General features: G+C 42.7%; 2 protein-coding genes across 3 annotated transcripts in view; one reads left to right on the top strand and one right to left on the bottom strand.

Moving 5' to 3' along the window:
* SMG6 (SMG6 nonsense mediated mRNA decay factor) overlaps nucleotides 1–4,999 on the bottom strand; it is a 229,655-nt gene extending 224,656 nt beyond the window's left edge. Inside the window, exons 1-2 of the mRNA XM_079725665.1 lie at nucleotides 4,876–4,999; nucleotides 737–2,471 (exon numbers count right to left, since the gene is read on the bottom strand). Coding sequence (XP_079581791.1) covers nucleotides 737–2,471; nucleotides 4,876–4,963 — 1,823 coding nt within the window. The 5' untranslated portion in view covers nucleotides 4,964–4,999. The remainder of the gene's footprint in view (nucleotides 1–736; nucleotides 2,472–4,875) is intronic.
* A 139-nt stretch (nucleotides 5,000–5,138) lies between these two features.
* Nucleotides 5,139–19,095, top strand: SRR (serine racemase). 2 transcript variants are annotated; one of them, XM_079726276.1, is made up of 8 exons: nucleotides 5,139–5,254; nucleotides 13,835–14,006; nucleotides 15,439–15,565; nucleotides 15,755–15,858; nucleotides 17,347–17,466; nucleotides 17,601–17,675; nucleotides 18,281–18,490; nucleotides 18,823–19,095. In XM_079726276.1, exons 2-8 carry the CDS (start codon nucleotides 13,839–13,841, stop codon nucleotides 19,018–19,020), a joined length of 1,002 nt encoding a protein of 333 aa, XP_079582402.1. In that variant the 5' UTR covers nucleotides 5,139–5,254; nucleotides 13,835–13,838; the 3' UTR covers nucleotides 19,021–19,095. The 2 variants fall into 2 exon arrangements, with proteins under 2 accessions (XP_079582402.1, XP_079582403.1); XM_079726277.1 differs by lacking the exons at nucleotides 5,139–5,254; nucleotides 18,281–18,490 and having other exon boundaries at nucleotides 13,159–14,006.
* The last annotated feature ends 46 nt before the right edge of the window (nucleotides 19,096–19,141 follow it).

Raw genomic sequence — 19,141 nt, 5'->3', positions numbered from 1 at the left:
TACTCACTCTAGTTTCCATTCTGCACAGCAGAATGTCATTCTAAAGACAGTTATGTCTAGGAAAGTAGTTCTTCCCCATATGCCTCCACCTAAATTTAACAGCCAAAGTAAAACCTTCACCACAAGTTACATGTTGTTCATTTCTTGGCACTTTAGAAAGTCTTTCCTTTTCCATATCCAGATTCCATGTTCTCTTAAAGATTTTTTTCTTCTTAAAGAAAAAGTGGGGGGCTTCCCTGGTGGCGCAGTGGTTGAGAATCTGCCTGCCAATGCAAGGGACAGGGGTTCGAGCCCTGGTCTGGGAAGATCCCACATGCCGCGGAGCAACTAGCCCCGTGAGCCACAAATACTGAGCCTGCGCGTCTGGAGCCTGTGCTCCGCAACGAGAGGCCACGATAGTGAGAGGCCCGCGTACCGCGATGAGGAGTGGCCCCCGCTTGCCGCAACTAGAGAAAGCCCTCACACAGAAACAAAGAGCCAACACAGCCATAAATAAATAAATAAAAAATTTAAAAAAAAAAAAAGAAAAAGTGGGAAACATAATCATTTCTAGGACTAGAAACAAAATGTTCTGTTCCGTTCTTTTTCCAACTCCCCTTCCCTTACAAAAATCAATGTGAAAGGGAGATAACACCCGGCAGCTTACCTAAAAGGTTTCTACCTTCCTCAGCCATGGGGGCCTGCACACCTCCAGCTTATCCCCATTCCCCTCTAGCCAGGATGGAACCCACCGTACCTGAGCTGAGCCATCTTCTCCAGGCCCTCGGGACTGATGCGGTCCCTGGAGAGAAGGTTGCTGAGCTGCAGTTCTTGGTTGTCAGCCACCCGGAGAAGCCGATGTAGTTCCTGTTGCTGCATGTTCCTCATGTGTTGCTCCATCTCCTCAGGACTCATGGTACTGGCAGGGAGGGGGCTACAGACATACTGTGCTGATGGGGTTGGGTAGCCTGGGTAGTAAGGCGCTGGGTACACACCATTTGTAGGGCCCACCGGGTACTGCAGAGGGCTATAGCCTGTGTAAGGATACTGGGAGGCGGGGCCTGGTGTCCGGGGGTAATAATAAGGGTTGTCTGAGTTTTGAAACTTATAGTAAGATGCTTGGGCCTGGCGTGAGTCACCCCAAGAGGTAGGGCTGACTTCATCATCAGTGTCCAAGAAATGTAGCTGCGGTGTCTGGCTCTTTAGAGCAGGTTTCTGATCAGGATTGTTTGGGTCCCACAATCGTCGAGTGGTGCCTCCTCGGCCCCAACTCCGAGATCCCTTACTACCAGATCCAAATAAAAGCCGAGGTCCCAAAGGCGTAGACTCTGGAGAACCGGCTGAATTGACAGACAGGGTGGTATGGGCAGGCAGAATCAGAATGCCACGGCCACGACCCCGAAGTTCTTGTCTCAGGTTTTTGTACTCCTGCTTCTCAGAGCCTTTGCCCCCACTGCTCGAGCCTCTGTCTGACTTTAACCTATCCGAGTCCTCCCTGGCTGACCTCACCATGGGGGAATCTTTGTTCATGGTTTCTGCATCAAAAGTAACGCGAAGAGTGCCTCGATTTTCTTTACCATTGCTTTTCTGCTCTCCCTCCCCACAGCCAGACCAGCTTCTTTCTAAATGTTTCTTCCTTTCTGAGCTCCTCCGTGGCCCATCAGACTCATCAATTCTGTCCTCATCCAAGGAGTCAGTTGAGGACATAGATACTTGTTTCTTCAGTCGTGGCCTCTCCTTGGTCCGATCTTGGCGGCGGCGGCGACTTCCATTATCAGTCAGGCCAGTCCCCTCGGCACTGTTGTTGCTACCCGCTGAGCTGGTACTGCAAGTGCGGTAGCGGTTCCTTCGTTTGTCTGAGCGGGAGTAGCGCTTCACAGAACCTGGCTTCCCCTGAGCTGGGTCATCATTCACCTTCTTCACGCCCTCCCCTTTTTCAACCCTCTTTCCTTTTTCCCCCTTTGCAGCCCTTATCCTGTCACCACTTAGGCTCTTTTCTGCCTCCTCTTTGTCTGGCTTGTTCACAACCTCCTCCTTCACATTTCCCCTACATGCATCTTCCTCTACTCTCAGTTGTTCTACCTGGTTGAGGATTTCTTCCTCATCCACCCTGCTGGTGGATTCTTTGGTACCAGTCTGCAAACGCCTTCCAGGCTGATAGATCTGCATGTCAGGTTTCTTTGTTCTCTTGATAATTCTTAGACTTCGATCCTCTTGTCCAACAGTCCTAGGAAAAGACTCCTGTGCCCGAGTACTTTCTGGGTCTACAGGACCATTTTGCTGTGGGCTGTCTTTGCAGACATCTTTAATGAGCTGTGTACCACTTCCAACAGCAGAAGAATCTCTGTCATTAACAATTTCATCCTTAAATTCATGACCTCCAGAGGGTTCCTTGATTTTAGGTCTGTTCCTTAGTCGGGAAAGACCAGGCTTATAGATTTCCAGATCTGGGCGCCTGTTATCTTTGCGCTGCCTGGGCTCCTTCATGTTTTCTGTGATGTTGGAGAGAGTGTTGGGGAGGAAGAGGTAGAAGAATAAAGGGGAAGGAAAGGAAAAGGAATTGTCATTAAAAGTCAAGCAAGAGGGACTTCCCTGGTGGTCCTGTGGTTAGGTATCCACCTGCCAGTGCAGGGGACACGGGTTCGATCCCTGGTCAGGGAACTAAGATTCCACGTGCCACGGGGCAACTAGGCCCGCGCGCCACAACTAATGATCCTGCGTGCCACAACTAGAGAGAAGCCCACGTGCACTGCAATGAAGAGCCCACATGCCATAACAAGAGACCCCACATGCCACAACTAAGACCCGATGCAGCCAAAAAATAAACAAACATTAAAAAAAAAAAAAGTAAAGAAAGAATTACACATTGATATGTTAATACTGGTGGACAAGGGAGGAAATTTCTGCAGAAACAGAAATTCTACTAGGTTTACAATATTTGTTCAGCAACTGGCAAAACTAAGAACTTAACTGTGTTGGAGCTACCTACACCTGAGTTGGGGAAACAAGGAATAAAACCTACATTCTCTTGTTACCCAAATCATATTTGGATCCACAAGACCCCAAACTATCTAATCACTGATAGAATAAAAGATCTCTAACCAGTTCTGCATTGGACTATTCTCTGCTATAGAGCCCTCAGCTCCATCTTGGTCTCTTCTTCTGCCTCTAACATTTTTCCAGTGTGGCTGAGTCCTTTTAACATATTAAGGGGTCAGGGGCGGGGCGGGGGGAGGGCAGCGAAAAAGAGGAGTATGCATAACAATCCACAGTTCTGGGCATCTCTGGAGAAAAAATTTGCAACTCCAGTCACTGAACTTGGCCAGGACAATCCTCTTCTTTAGGATTTCAACCACCCAATCACATACCTCCTGTTGAAGCAAACAGGAAGCAGTTCCTTTCACATTCTTCAACTCCACTCATGCTCACCAACTCTCTAACAGCAGCCAGAAGGGTCCTTCCAAGGAAATACTGCTCAAACTGTCATCATTAGAATACTGAGACTAACTGCTACTATGATGATGTTATATGAGCAGGAAAAAGTTCCATAAAGGAGCTTTCCCTGGAGAATGATGGAAGTATTGTGACATGCTCTCAAAATACCAACGACTGGGGCACTCAAGAATAAGAGAACAAGACTTTAGAAACCACTCTCCAGGCTCCAGGAACTTACAGAATAACAGATAAGCAAGCATCAATTTTTTTACCTGTTACGTTTATCTGTTAAGGGGAGAGTCTACTGTAAATAGCCACTAAACTGTTCAGTGGGGAAGAAACAGGAATTAGTGAGATTACTGAGTACACTCAAAATGGAATGTTATAGAAAATCCTACTACTGTTCTATAAACACAAATGCAAACAAGCTCATAACAGGAATCACACGCTCCAGCATTTATACCCATGGGTGTAACGAAATTGGAAAAAAAACAAAACCACAAAACCCTGAAGTTTAAGATATTGCTTCAGTATTTTCTGAAGTCTAAAAGACTGCTTCATCCACTACGAACAAAGGTAAAGCAGTTAACTCCAGAACAGCTCACCCTCAGCAGCCTGTGTAAGCTGGGGGGTGGGGTGGGAAGAGCCACTACCACTTTCCAAGAGAGGAGGGAGAAAACCTGAATAATCCAATGCACACGACCCATGAAAACCAATTTCACAGACTTCTGCCACAAGCCTGCAGGAATATAACTACCATTCTACACGACTCCACTGCCTAACCCAAGAGAGGTGAGACACCAGAATCTTCCTTGGTGCTTTCCTGGTGTGGCTGGAGACTTTAACTTGCAAGCTGAACATTCTCCCTGATAAAAACTGCTCCCACACATGCCAAAGCCAAACCAGAGTAGAGTCAACTCTCTGAGATCCTGGATCCCTCCGGTGGCGCAGCCTTCAGAAGCCTGCCTTGGGGGAAAAAAGTTCAGCAAGGAAGTCCCAAGCTGTTGAACCTTCCTCCTCGATGTTCCCAGCTCCTTCCAACGCTAAAGAAACGACGGGGCAGGCCTACGGATGACTCCTCGGGGAACCATACACTCCGGGGGCCTCCACCAGACCCCGGAGCCCACTCCTTTCCGCGTCCCCTGACGGCTGGGAATCCTGTGAGAAAGCTGGGGCAATGGGGAACAGTCACCTTCGCCGTGAGAAAGGGGGCGGAGGAAGGAACCCGGGCTGCGCTCTCCCGGAGCGGCCGGAGCTGGCAGAGCCCGACCCGGCAGAGCCCGACCCCACACCGGCTCTCTGGCTGGTAGAGCGGGGAGGGACCGCCCTCGGCCCCCGCCCCCACTGTTGGGGGAAGGGGCGGGGGCTCTGGAGCGCCGCGAACCGAGCGGGGAGGAGGCAGAGGAGGAGAGGGAGGCGGGGCGGGCAGGCCCGGCCCAGGAGCTGGGCGGCGCGACTCACCTCTGCTCCCGGCCTGCGGAGCCAGAGTGGCCAGGATCCCTCGCAGCTCCGACGCGGAGATCCGGACACGCTCCAACCCCTCCGCCATCTTCGCGGCTGCTGCTACAGCTGCAGCTACTCCGCCAGCGCCGCGCGCAGCCAGGAAACCACGACGAACGGGCAGCGCGCGCGCTCACCCACCTCCCACCCTTTTCCCCGCCCACTCCCGCTCCCCTCCCCAAACGACGGTGGCCGCACTGGGAGGAAGAGCGCCTAACGCACGTTCGGTCGGGAAGAGGCGGGCCGCAAGCCTGGGCGGGGCAGGCGGGCGCCGCGCGTGCGCAGAGGTGTGGCCGGGAAGGTGCGCTGAGGCAGGAGTTGGAGGCGCGGCGCCTGGGAGGTGAGGTGAGGTCTGGCCCGGCCGAGCCAGGCCAGGCAAGGTGGGCGTTCGCTGCGGTGGCTGCTCTTGCTGCTGTGGTGGCCTTTGAGGACACCGGTACCAGCCTGGGGCTCGGGTTGACGGGGGCCTCCACCGTCCGGCCCTTTCCAGTCATCTTAGGCCAGGGTCTCCCGCCACAGGCCCGGACTACTGCCCCAGGCTTTTACTTTGCGACCTTCAAGATTTTGTAGGATAGTTAGTATTATGCCCCCTTTTTTTCTTTCTTTCTTTCTTTTTTTTTAAGATGAGGAAACTGAATCCCAGAGAACCGTAGCAAATTGCCCAGGGTAATCGATAATTACCAGAGACTCAAAAGTCTTTTCCTTTATGGCAATCTACATCCCAAACTTCGTGACTTTTTTTTTTTTAAATACAGTATAGATGGCTCTTGCTGAGGGAAGGGGTTGTGTGGAAATAAGTCAGGAGGTGTTATGAGTCGATTTGGGAATTTCTGTATCACTGTGGATTCTGGGAAAAATTACTTGACTTTCCTGGATCTCAGGTTGATTTTTTTTTTTTTCATCTTTAAAATGTAACTGGATCTGAAGACTGGTACTTTACCTGTTTGTTCATGAGCCCCGTGTTCAGAACTGTGGTGGAACTCCCTCCTCTTGCAAGGCTGCTTCCCTCCACCTCTTGCTCCTTCCCAGTCCCACACAACCTATTGGACCTCTACACCATCAAAGAATAGTTACCGATTATTCCTTGGACTGGGCTTAAAAGATTTAAACAATCTCTGACAACTCATGCAATTCCTGTTAGGTGGTAGACGCTTCGCCTCCACGAAGTTCTCAACAGATGGAGAAAGTCAATAGATAGCAAAAGAAGGGAGTGATTGGAGTGGTCAGAGCAAATGGCAATCTTTAAAACAGATATGAAAGAAATAGGAAAAAAAATGTTTAAAACTAATTTGTTTTCATAGTGAAATTGACGAGGACATTGCAACAGTTTTTTTTTTAATGGAAAAATAATCTGAAGAAAACTTTCTTAGAGAGGAAAAACACCATTGCCAAATTAATACAGCAGTATCAGTGAGCTGCAGATGAGATATGTCAAAAGTTAAACCAGCTCAAAAAATTTTATGAGAACTCAGAGGGAAAATATAATAGATAGAAACTATTGAGAGGTAAAGGTACGAGATATGGAGAATGGATCCGGAAAACTAATAATCAAATATGAGTCCAGAAGGTGATAACAGAACTGACTGAGGAGGAGCAATAATCAAATATATAATAGAAGAAAATTTACTAAGTTGATGGAAAATTTGGATTTAAGACTTAAATTCAACCCTCAGATTTAAAGGGTTCATGAAATACCAGGTAGAAATAAGTGAAAAGACAACCATATTTAGACCTGTATCACAATGAAAGCTGAGTTTAAAGAATTAAAATATGTGCTGATATATTCAAGATACATTGTTAATTTTTTAAGCCAATTGCAGAACAAGATATAGAGTATGGTTCTGCCTGAGTGCAGCAAAACCATTTATTGCATATGTAAATTTCTATATAAATACATAAAAAAAGATGTGGAAGAATACATACTGAACTTTTTTAAATGGTTATCTTGGGAATTCCCTGGCAGTCCAGTGGTTAGGACTCCCAAGCTCTCACTGCCAAGGGCCCGGGTTTGATCCCTGGTTGGGGAACTAAGATCCCACAAGCTGCACAGCACACCCAAATAAATAAATAAATAAGTAAAAAGAATGAAAATTAATAAGCTACGTATTCAACAAGGGTAGAAAAAGAAAATAAAAATAGAAGGAAGAAATAAAGATAAAATCAGAAATAATAAAGGAAAAAGAACAGCACTTGATAAATTGAAGCACTCATTCTTCAGAAATAGACATTAAAATAGACACATTTCTGGCAAAAAAATTTGAAAATTCAAAAGACATCCTACCAAATGCTTCATAGGTAATGCAAACTTAGCTCATCAAATCTCTGATTTTCCCCTAAAATATTTGTTTCTTTGCCAGCCTTATATCAGTAAATTATACCACCATCTAAGTCGAAACCCAAGAGTTATCCTTGACACCTCCCTCTCCCCCAGTCCCTACATTCAATCCAATATCAGGATATGTCTCTTCTATATCTGTAGTGGTGACGTATGGAGTTCATCACCTCAACATTTTCACCTTCCTTTTCTCTTGAAAACTGTCCCTTACTCTCACTCAGAAGTACTTTCTCTTTTCCTTTTTCTATTTCCTTTTTTCCTTTCTTTCCTCTTTTACTCCCTTCATTTGCTCCTATTTTTCCCTCAGGTGCAGAGATTTGAGGCAGTCCTGCTGTTCAGTTCACATTATCATCAACAAGACCTTTCTCATTTTATCTTTTTTTCCTTCATTCCAATTCCCAGTCATGTTCCTTCCCTCTTCCTTCAGTAGCCACTCTAATGTGTTTGATACATGTCCTTGGATATACATGTATCTTTGAATAATATACAGTATTGTTTTGTATATGTATGTGTTTTAAATGTACATATTTGATACTGTGTTATAGAAATCATTGTTTCTGTAAATACTTCTATTGCATAGTATTGTCTTAAATGACCTCACACCCTTGGCCACTGGTCCTGGGCCTAGATGGACCAGTCAGAGTCCTTACCCAGAATTTTTTTAACTGAAACTAAGAAAAAAAGAAAATCCCTCTCCAGTTTGGAAGCCGTAAAATGTAAAACACAGGAGCTGTCAGCAGCCATGTGTCCTGCCATGCGGAACCAGCTGGTCTGCAGTGAAAAGAATGAAGCCGACATGCAGAAAGCAGCAGAGGTGAGAAACAATGAGAAAGTCCTGGAAAATCTCAAAGTCCCTAGTTCCAGTTGTTCCTGATGTGCCATGTTCCTGCCCTTCCCATGGTTCAACTCTTCCTTGGATTCCATGAGCCAGTAAATTCTCATCACCTCCCTCTTGTGCCTAAGCCAGTTCAAATTGGGGTTCTATCACTCGTAACCAAGAGGTCTAACTAATTATAATCTCCAAAATGTATGTGCGTGTGTGTTTTTTAATTGTGGTAAAATACACGTAACATGAAATATATGTGACCATTTTTAAGTGTACAGTTCAGTAGTGTTAAGTACATTCACATTGTTGTACAGCCAATCTCCAGAACTCTTTTCATCTGGCAAAACTGAAACTGTACCCATTGAACAACAACTTCCTATTGCCCCCTCCTCCCCACAGCCTCTTACAATCACCGTTCTACTTTCTATGGATTTGACTACTCTAGGTACCTCACATAAGTGTAACCATATGATATTCGTCTTTTTGTGACTGGCTTATTTCAATTGGCATAATATCCCCAGGATTCATCCATGTTATAGCACATGTCAGAATTTCCTTTTTTAAGGCTAAATAATATTTCGTTGTATGTCTATATCACATTTTGTTTATCCATTTATCTGTCGCTGGATACGTGGGTTGCTTCCACCTTTTGGCTATTGCAAATAATGCTGCTATGAATATAGGTGTACAAATATGTCTTTGAGACCCTCATTGAATTCTTTTGGGTATATAACCAGAAGTGGAATTGCTGGATCATATGGTAATACTGTTTGATTTTTTGAGGAACTACCACACTGTTTTCCACAGCAACTGCACCATTTTACATTTCTACCAACAGTGCACAAGGACTCCGGTTTTCCTACATCCTGCCAACGCCTGTTATTTTCCCAGTGTGGGTTTTTTTTAAATAGTAGCCATCCTAATAGGCATAAGGTGGTATCTCATTGTGGTTTTGATTTGCATTTCTCTAATGATTAGTGATGTTGAGCATCTTTTCATGTGCTTGTTGGCCCTTTGTATATCTTTTTTGGAGAAATGTCTATTCAAGTCCTTCGCCCATTTTTTGATGGGTTTGTTTTTCCAAAATGTATCTTGAATGATTATTTTTTTCTACCTCCACTTTCACCATCCAAGCCCCCCTGTTGTTTTTCGTGTGGACAACTGTAATACTTCATAACTGGATACCTTGATTCCACTCTTATCTCTTTCCTTTTCATTCATTGCAATGTAGCAAGTGATTTTCTGTAAATATAGATTCTAACATGTCACCTGCTCAGAATTCTCCAATGACATTTTTAAAAAAATTTTTATTGGAGTACAGTTGATTTACAATGTTGTGTTAGTTTCCACTGTACAGCAAAGTGAACTCTTTTTTAGATTCTTTCCCATATATGTCATTACAGAGTATTGAGTAGCGTTCTCTGCTATACAGTAGGTCCTTATTAGTTATTTTATATATAGTGGTGTGTATATGTCAGTCCCAATCTCCCAATTTATTCCTCCCCACCCCCTCCCCTGGTAACCACAAGTCCAATGGCATTTTATTGCTCTTAAAAAAAATCCATGGACTTCCCTGGTGGTCCATTGGTTAAGACTCCACGCTTCCACTGCCGGGGGCGTGGGTTTAATCCCTGGTCTGGGAAGTTCTGCATGCCATGAGGTGCGGCCAAAAAAAAATTCCATGAGTCATGGTCCCTTATGATCTAGACTCTGCCAACTTCACTCTCCTTATCTCTTATCACATTTCCCATTGATCACGTTTTCAGATACATTGACCTTTTAATTCCTGGAAAATGCCAATCTCTTTCCCTCCTTAAAGCCTTCACATAATATTCCCTCTACCTGAAACACTTTCCCCACTACTCTGCCCATTCATCTTTTAGGTCATAATTTAATTTTACTTCTCAAGAAAAAAAAAACTAATTATTCACAAAATAAAAAAATTCACTTCTACATAGAGGGTCTTCATTGACCTCCTTCACTGATCTAAATAAGGCCTCCCACTATAGTATCCTATCATAATACACTTCCCTAAGTTAACACATCAATGTTTGTAAATACATATTTAATTGGATTTTTTGTTAAGACACCTCTCCAATACATTGTAATCTTTATGAGAGGAGGAACAAGTCTACTTTTCTAATACTATATCCCCAGATCAAACAGTATCTGACACAGAAGGTGCTCAAATTTGTTGAATGAATGAATACCACAGATATGAAAAATACTTAGAAATATTAATATGTACAGCTTTATACTAATAAATTTTAAATTAAGTGATTTTACAAAAAAAATTAACTGAAATTAATTCAGGAGGAGATGGCAAATCCATATAAACCAGTAACTATGAAGTCATTGAAAAAGTTACGAGAGGTACATTTTTAAGGTAAAGACGAATTTATTTGCAGATAGCATGATTGTTTAGAGAATAAGCTGTAAAACAGATCTAGCAAGATAATCTGGTAAAGTATCCTATTACATGATAAATATACAAAAATTATTAGCTTTCATATACATCATCAGTAAGCAGTTTAAAAGTCTAATTTTGGGCTTCCCTGGTGGTGCAGTGGTTGAGAGTCCGCCTGCCGATGCAGGGGGCGCGGGTTCGTGTCCCGGTCTGGGAAGATCCCACATGCTGTGGAGCGGTTGGGCCCGTGAGCCATGGCCGCTGAGCTTGCGTGTCCGGAGCCTGTGCTCCGCAGCGGGAGAGGCCACAACAGTGAGAGGCCCGCGTACCGCAAAAAAAAAAAAAAAGAAAAAAAAAAAAAAAAAAAAAGTCTAATTTTAAAAATGCCTTATCTCAAAAGCAACAAAAATATACTTAGGCATAAATTTAATCAGATCTATACAGGGCATAAATAAATTATGATAACTTTACTAAGAAACCTAAAACAAAAAGACTACTAAATTAAAAGACACCCATGTTAATGGATGGGGAGACTCAATATTTTTACATGTCGATCATGCCCCCAATTCATTTGTAGATTGTACAGTGGGATTTTTGGCAACCTTGGTAAAGGATTTCTGAAATTCATTTGGAAGAATTGGTGTGTGAGAAAAGCCAATAAATTTTAGAAAGAGAAATCAGGGAAGAACGTATTAATACAATTAACAACTGGGAAAGGAATTGGCAGTCTGATCGATGGAACAAAATACTAAATCCAGAAAAGCCCCAAGCATTAATAGATACTTAATTTTTTATAAATGTATTTCAAAGGAAAGGGTGATTCAGTCAGTAAATGGTATGTTAAAGGTTCGCAAAAGAGTTAGTAGCCAGTAAGTATACAGAAAAAATGTTCAGGGACTTCCCTGGTGGCGCAGTGGTTGAGAGTCCGCCTGCCGATGCAGGGGACACGGGTTCGTGCCCCAGTCTGGTAAGATCCCACATGCCGCGGAGCGGCTAGGCCCGTGAGCCGTGGCCGCTGAGCCTGCGTGTCCGGAGCCTGTGCTCCGCAATGGGAGAGGCCGCAACAGTGAGAGGCCCGCTTACCGCAAAAAAAAAAAAAAAAAAAGAGAAGCCACCGCAATGAGAAGCTCGGGCACCGCAACGAAGGGTAGCCCCTGCTCACCGCCAACTAGAGAAAGCCCGAGTGCAGCAATGAAGATCCAACGCAGCCATAAATAAATGAATAAATAAATAAATTTATACATATAAAAAAAAGAATGCATAAACAACAAGGTCCTACAGCACAGAGAACTATGCTAAATATCCTGTGATAAACCATAATGGAAAAGAATATGGAAAAGAAGGTATGTATATGTATAACTGAATCGCTTTGCTGTACAGCAGGAATTAACACAACTTTGTAAATCAACCTTCAATAAAATAAAAAGTTCAGTCACTAGTAATTAAAGAAATGTAAACTACTAGACATACTTCATTAAATTGACAGATAAAAATGATACAGTGAGGGTGAAGGAAAATAGTCATTCCTTAGAAAGTGCTGTTGGAGTATAAATTGATATAATCTATAACTCTTCTGGAGATCAGTTTGGCAGTGGTATCAAAAGCCTTAGAAGCGTGTATGCCTTTTAATGTAAAATACCACTGGTGGAATCTACTCAAAGCATGTATAGAGATAAACAGAGATCTTGCAACAAGGCCGTTCATTGCATCATTATTTATCATAGCCAAAAAAAAAAAAAGCTAAATGTTCAACAACAGAGTTATCTAAAGCTATGGTATTTTTGTAAAAAGAAGTACTAGTAAGTCATTTCACTAGAAATCACAAAGTGATTTCCCTGGCAGTCCAATGTTTAAGACTTTGCCTTCCAATGCAGGGGATGCAGGTTCAATCCCTGGTCGGGGAGCTAAGATACCACATGCCTCGCGGCCAAAAAAGACAAAACATAAAAAACAGAAGCAATATTATAACAAATTCAATAAAGACTTTAAAAATTGTTCCACATCAAATAAAATAAACATAAAAAGTCACATATCTATTGATAAGCAAAGATTCATAGATATATTGTCTGAAAAAAGCAAGTTAACAAACCTGTCAAAAAAGTTTTGGGGCTTCCCTGGTGGCGCAGTGGTTGAGAGTCCGCCTGCCGATGCAGGGGACACGGGTTCGTGCCCCGGTCTGGGAAGATACCACATCTAGCAGAGCGGCTTGGCCCATGAGCCATGGCCGTTGAGCCTGCGTGTCCGGAGCCTGTGCTCCGCAACGGGAGAGACCACAACAGTGAGAGGCCCACATACCGCAAAAAAAAAAAAAAAAAAAAAAAAAAAAGTTTTGTCTGCATATGTATGTGGGCCTGGAAAGAAACACAACAGAGCTTCGGTAGCAGTTGTCTTTGGAGAGGAAAGCAGATTAAATTGTTTTTCTTTTGAACATACATTACCTTTGTTAATAAGGAAAAATAAAGAGAAACTTCATGTTTAAACACTACAGTAAAAATAGTAAAAAGTGGAAGCATAATACAGTTACTGAAAATTATAATTATGAAAACTTTGAAGAATGAGCCAAATGGAAAAGGAGTAAAAATGTTATTTATGGTTTGATTTTAACTGTCATATATGTATATTGAAAAAACAGAAGGAAACATAGTGAACATAATTTGTTAAGATGGTAGGATTGTAGGCAATTTTTCCCCTTGGTAAATTGTGAAATATTTTTTTAAATAAAAATTTGTAGCAGATTTTGAACCCAGTTTATTCAAGCTTCACAATCATGAAAATGTAGAGACCAGTGGCAGTGCCAAGAGATGGATGGTAGGGGCGAGGGCTGAGCTTTAAGCCTTCAATAATCATCACCAGTTATCTCCTATGAGGATTCAACAGAGCAAACTTATACACCAAGAAACTCAGCTTCAAGAGAAGTTCCCTTATGCAGAGATTCTGGACCCCAGTAATGGAGACAGTCCCCACATTAACACCACAGGCCCTGAGTCTATTTTCCTATGTTATGCATTTTCTTTTTCTTTTTTCTTAAGATTTTTGTTTGGTGGTTTTTTGGGTTTTTTGTTTGTTTGTTTTAGTTTAAGGTTCACAGCAAAATTGATGGGAACAGAAATTTGCCATATACTCCTGGCCCCCACACATGTATAGCCTCCCCCATTATCAGCATCCCCCACCAGAGTGGTATATTTACAGCTGAACCTACATTGACATGCCATTAGCACCAAAGTCCATAGTATACATTATGGTTCACTCTTGGTGGTGTACATTCCATGGCTCTGTGTTATGCATTTTCAAAATCTTTTTTAAACACATTGTCTAGCCTTGCTTTGACCCCTCTCTTATTCCTGGGTTTCAGAACCATGTGTGATCAGTACTGCATCTCCTTTGCTGATGTTGAAAAAGCACATATCAACATTCGAGATTTTATCCACCTCACACCAGTGCTAACAAGCTCCATTTTGAATCAAGTAACAGGGCGCAATCTTTTCTTCAAATGTGAACTCTTCCAGAAAACTGGATCTTTTAAGGTAACAATCCCTTTTGATAGTGTATCATGTTTTTTTTCAAGCCACTTTGATTCTCTTGACCACCCAGTGAGGTAGGTACAATTAATATCTTTTTACAGCTAAAGGGTTGTAGAAATTTTCCTTTGCTCAAGTCCTGGTTACTTGGCATCATGGCATTGACAAGAGCCACTTTTACACAATCTTAAAATTCCGTATAATTAAGGTGATCACATACAATTTACTATCCAAACTAGGACATGTTTGAGAATGAAAAGGGGGAGCGTCTAACGATTAAGCCGAGACCACAGTCATCAACCTGGACACGTGTGATCACCCTGTATATAGCCAAGTTTAAGCATTCACTTTGTCAACTTACTATTTGTTTATACCTTATTATGAATATAAACAATCTAATCCTAGCTCAACCCTCATATAACAGGACCTTTTTCTACAAAATACATCAGTGCCTCTCCTATGCATACAGATAGATTTCCGTGCTGATTTGTTACCAGAATTCTCTGACCGTTAGTTGAACTTTAAGATCCATTCAGGTAAAAATCTGAAAAGCTGCATTTTGCACTGTGCCTAACAGGTATTTTTAGTACCCATTAAGTGGTAGCTTTAGGATTTCAGGAATTTACCTTTTTCCATACCCATTAACTGACAACTTTTATTTTAAACAAACAAAAACTTCTCCATTCTCTTTTGCCCTTTGCTTCTACCATGGTTTATTTTTCATTCATCACGCATCAAGCATTTATTTTCACTAACTATACTAGGTATATGTACGCTAGGCCTTGCCCCGTATCCATACTTGCAGGGGAAGACAAAATAGGTTGATGACAAGGGCCTTAAAAGAGATACAAACAAGGGCCATGGAAACGAATGAAGTACCTAATTTTGCCTGGGAGAACAAGGAGGTTGAACCAGGTGGTGTTTGATTCAAGTTTTATAGGATGAGTACTTTTAGATCAGGGAGTGAGGGAAAAGAACTACAGGTAGAGGCATCAGCATGCCAAGAGGTACAGAGGTGTGAGCTAACCTGGTAGGATGGAAACTAGAGGCAATTTAGGATGGCTACAACGGTAGAGGTAGATATGTTTAGAAAGGCTGCAGCTTGTAAGGGATTTGTACTTTTCTTACAAAAATAGGCAATCAATGAAAAAGGTAACGTTTGTTTTTTTAAAAGCTCACTTTCCTAATCTAGTCGAACTATTAGATGAGAATAATCCTTGAGGCAGGATCAGCTGAGATTTGGTGATACCAAGTTGAGAAATGAGGCCTCACCAAGGTAGTGGCCAAGATGAACATGAGATATTTAGGAGATAGACTCAATAAGATTTAGTCATGGAGTGGATGTGCAGTATTGGAAGAGAAAAATGTAAAAAAGCTCCTTGGTTTTTTGAAAAGAATTTTTAATCAAATATATTAATTCACCATTCCTCTTTTCCAGATTCGTGGTGCCCTTAATGCAATCAGAGGCTTGATTTCTGCCCCTTCAGAAGAGAAGCCCAAAGCTGTTGTTACTCACAGCAGTGGAAACCATGGCCAGGCTCTCTCCTATGCTGCCAAATTGCAAGGTACTTGATTAATTTTGCAGGGTACTGGGTAGGCTCATCAGAGAGGACTGGAAAAGTAGCCTTAACTTTCAGTGAGGTTGGTGATAGTTGTGGGAATAAATTTCCAAGTCCCTGATTACAAGCAAACTGAACATAAATTTCTATCCTAAATTCTAATTTGTACTAACTAAACATGCTTCTCCCTCCCAGGGATTCCTGCTTATATTGTAGTGCCCGAAACAGCACCCAACTGTAAAAAATTGGCGATACAAGGCTATGGAGCCTCTATAGTATACAGTGAACAAAGCGATGAGGTAAGGAAGAGAGCAATGTTCAGTACCACCTTAACAGCTTTCATAGTAAAATGAAACTTCTCTTCCTACCTTACTGGCTGCAGCTTGTCTCCTTTGTTGTTTCTCTAAGTGTTGGCACACACGACCTTTTCTCTACCTACACTCACTCAGATGATCTCATTAGTCTCATAGTTTAAAATATCACCTACACTCTAACTCCAGCCCTGAACTTTGCTCTTAACCAGGACTTGTACATTCCCACTTGGGTGCCTTAATAGGCATCTCAACCTTACTGTCTAAAACCAAACTCCTCATCTTAATACTGTTCCACCTCCAGTCTTCCCCATCTCAGTAAATGGCAACTTTTATCCTTCATTATCCTCAAAACATGGAGCCATCTTTGATAACTCTCATACCCCACATCCAAATCTTAGTCCTACTTTCAAAACATTTCTGTAATCCAACTTTTTTTAAATTAATTAATTAATTTTTGGCTGAGTTGGGTCTTTGTTGCTGCGCGCGGGCTTTCTCTAGTTGCGGTGAGTGGGGGCTGCTCTTTGTTGCAGTGCGTGGGCTTCTTATTGCGGTGGCTTCTCTTGTTGCGGAGCACGGGCTCTAGGCATGCGGGCTTCAGTAGTTGTGGCTCGTGGGCTCTAGAGCGCAGGCTCAGTAGTTGTGGTGCACTGGCTTAGTTGCTCTGCAGCATGTGGGATCTTCCCGGACCAGGGCTCGAACCCGTGTCCCCTGCATTGGCAGGTGGATTCTTAACCACTGCGCCACCAGAAAAGCCCAATCCAACTACTTCTAACAGCCTCTACCTTCACCACCCTGATTCAAACCAATGTCAGTCCTCACCTAGATTCAGTAGCCTCCTAATTGGTCTCTGCTTCCACCCTTGCCCCACGAGTCTTGTTTCCAAAAGAGCAACCAGAGCTATCCATTTAGTCACTCAGAATTTGTCTGTCAGCCCAAAATCCTCCAGTGGTTCTCCATCTCATACACAGTGGAAACCAAAGTTCTTGTAATCATCTATGGCCCAGATGAACTGGCCCATTCCTATTTTTCTGACTTCATCTCCCACCATTGCTGTCCTCCAAACACTCCACACCAACCACACTTAGTTTCTCAGAAAGCCAAGCACTCCTCTCTATAGTCTTTGTACTTGCTGTTACTCTTGCCTTGGAATGTTCTGGAGATACACAGGACTTGTTCAAATCTATTAAAATGTCACTTTACCAGTGGCCCTTCCCGAGCACCCTATATAAAATAAATTCATTTTTCTCTAAAGAATTTAGACACACCATGTATTTACTTATATCCCACCCCTCCTCACCACATTAGAACATAACTCCACTGAGTGCAGGGACTGTTTTGTTCAGTTATATCCCCAGTGCCAAAACAAATTCTGAAAAAAGTAGATGGCAAATAAAGTATTAAGTGACTGAATCTAACTTGTTGGGAACTCTATTAAATACAAATAAAGTAAGCTAAATTAATGTACTCTTTCAGTCCAGGGAAAATGTTACAAAAAGAATTGTGGAAGAAACAGAAGGCATCATGGTACATCCCAACCAGGAGCCTGCAGTGATAGCTGGGCAAGGGACAATTGCCATGGAAGTCCTAAACCAGGTAAAAACTTAAGTTAGTTCTTATTTAGCTTCTTACTGGTAATGCTGTTTGGCCACAGAACCAATTACTTTATATGTACATATAAAACTGGTTATTAATAGACCTATTTATACTTTATATTCTTTTCATTAAAGGTTCCCTTGGTAGATGCACTGGTGGTACCTGTAGGAGGAGGAGGAATGGTTGCTGGAATAGCAATTACAGTTAAGGTAAGAAAACAGCTTCTGGAGGACTCCCCACTTCAGGCATAGAAGAGTTTATTTTACATCATAGTACATTGTGAATACTTGCTCAACATTCCCCCAAATTGCCATTCCTTCTCATCATCCCTTGGCACTTGAGATAGAAGGCCCTGCTCTTCATCACTACCCTTTTTTCTTTTTTTTTGCCGCGCGGCACGCGGAATCCTAGTTCCCAGTGACTGAACCTGTGCCCCTTGCAGTGGAAACGCGGAGTCTTAACCACTGGACCGCCAGGGAAGTCCCTCACTACCCTTTTCTTAATGAAAACTTTACAGCACAAAAGCCATTACAATGAGTGGCACCCTCACAGTCCTCTGAGTTCCATCTCAACAACCTACTATCCAAGTCAGTGGCTACTCTTTTCCCAAGTTACCAGCAGAACCAACTGTGATCTAGGCAACCGAGGCCAGAGTGGAAAACAATTTCAAGTGCTTAAAGGCCTTATTTCCGTTACATCGATTAAAAGAAAGCCTCTTGGGCAGAAATATGTTAACTGTACTAATCATTTTACTGCAAGCATGTGGGCAAAATGCTGTGGCTAGTTGTAAGCTATCTAATATTCCTCTTCCTAGGCTCTGAAACCTAGTGTCAAGGTATATGCTGCTGAACCCTTGAATGCAAATGACTGCTACCAATCCAAACTGAAAGGGGAACTGACCCCCAATCCCTATCCTCCAGAAACCATAGCAGATGGTGTCAGATCCAGCATTGGCTTAAACACCTGGCCTATTATAAGGGACCTCGTGGATGACGTCTTCACTGTCACAGAGGATGAAATTAAGGTGAGGCCCCAAGAGGAAAGGAAATAACAAAAGAATGGAGCAACTTCTTAGGCAAAAAACCCTCCTGCTGTAAGTAGCAACTCACCCACTAGGGACTCAACTAGGTGATTTCATGACACGTAGGAGGGTGCCCTAGATGTATTAAGACCGTAGAAGCAGAGTTAGAATGAAAAAAGCCCCGCCCTTCATTGGCAAACACAAACATATAGCAATAGGAAAATTCAGACGGGGCATATTATATCCCCATCTGGCCTTTAATTATAAAGGCCAACGAACTAGGCTCTTTCCCCTTTTCCTATTTCACTAATTCTTACTCCCTTCTATACCAACAGTATGCAACCCAGCTGGTGTGGGAGAGGATGAAATTGCTTATTGAACCTACAGCTGGTGTTGGAGTGGCCGCTGTGCTGTCTCAGCATTTTCAAACAGTTTCCGCAGAAGTAAAGAACATTTGTATTGTGCTCAGTGGTGGAAATGTAGACTTAACTTCCCTAACTTGGGTGAAGCAGGCTGAAAAGCCAGCTCTTTAGCAATCTGTTTCTGTTTAATATGTGCAAAAGGAAGAAAAGGGATTCAGTGTCTAGACACTTGGAAATTTTGTCTCCTGGTCATTGTCAACTTCCTATCTTCCTCTCTCAAAGAGCTTTCAAA

This window comes from Hyperoodon ampullatus, assembly GCF_949752795.1.
Source record: "Hyperoodon ampullatus genome assembly, chromosome: 19".
In the NCBI taxonomy this organism is placed as follows: domain Eukaryota; kingdom Metazoa; phylum Chordata; class Mammalia; order Artiodactyla; family Ziphiidae; genus Hyperoodon; species Hyperoodon ampullatus.
This window is presented reverse-complemented; position numbering and strand designations above follow the sequence as displayed.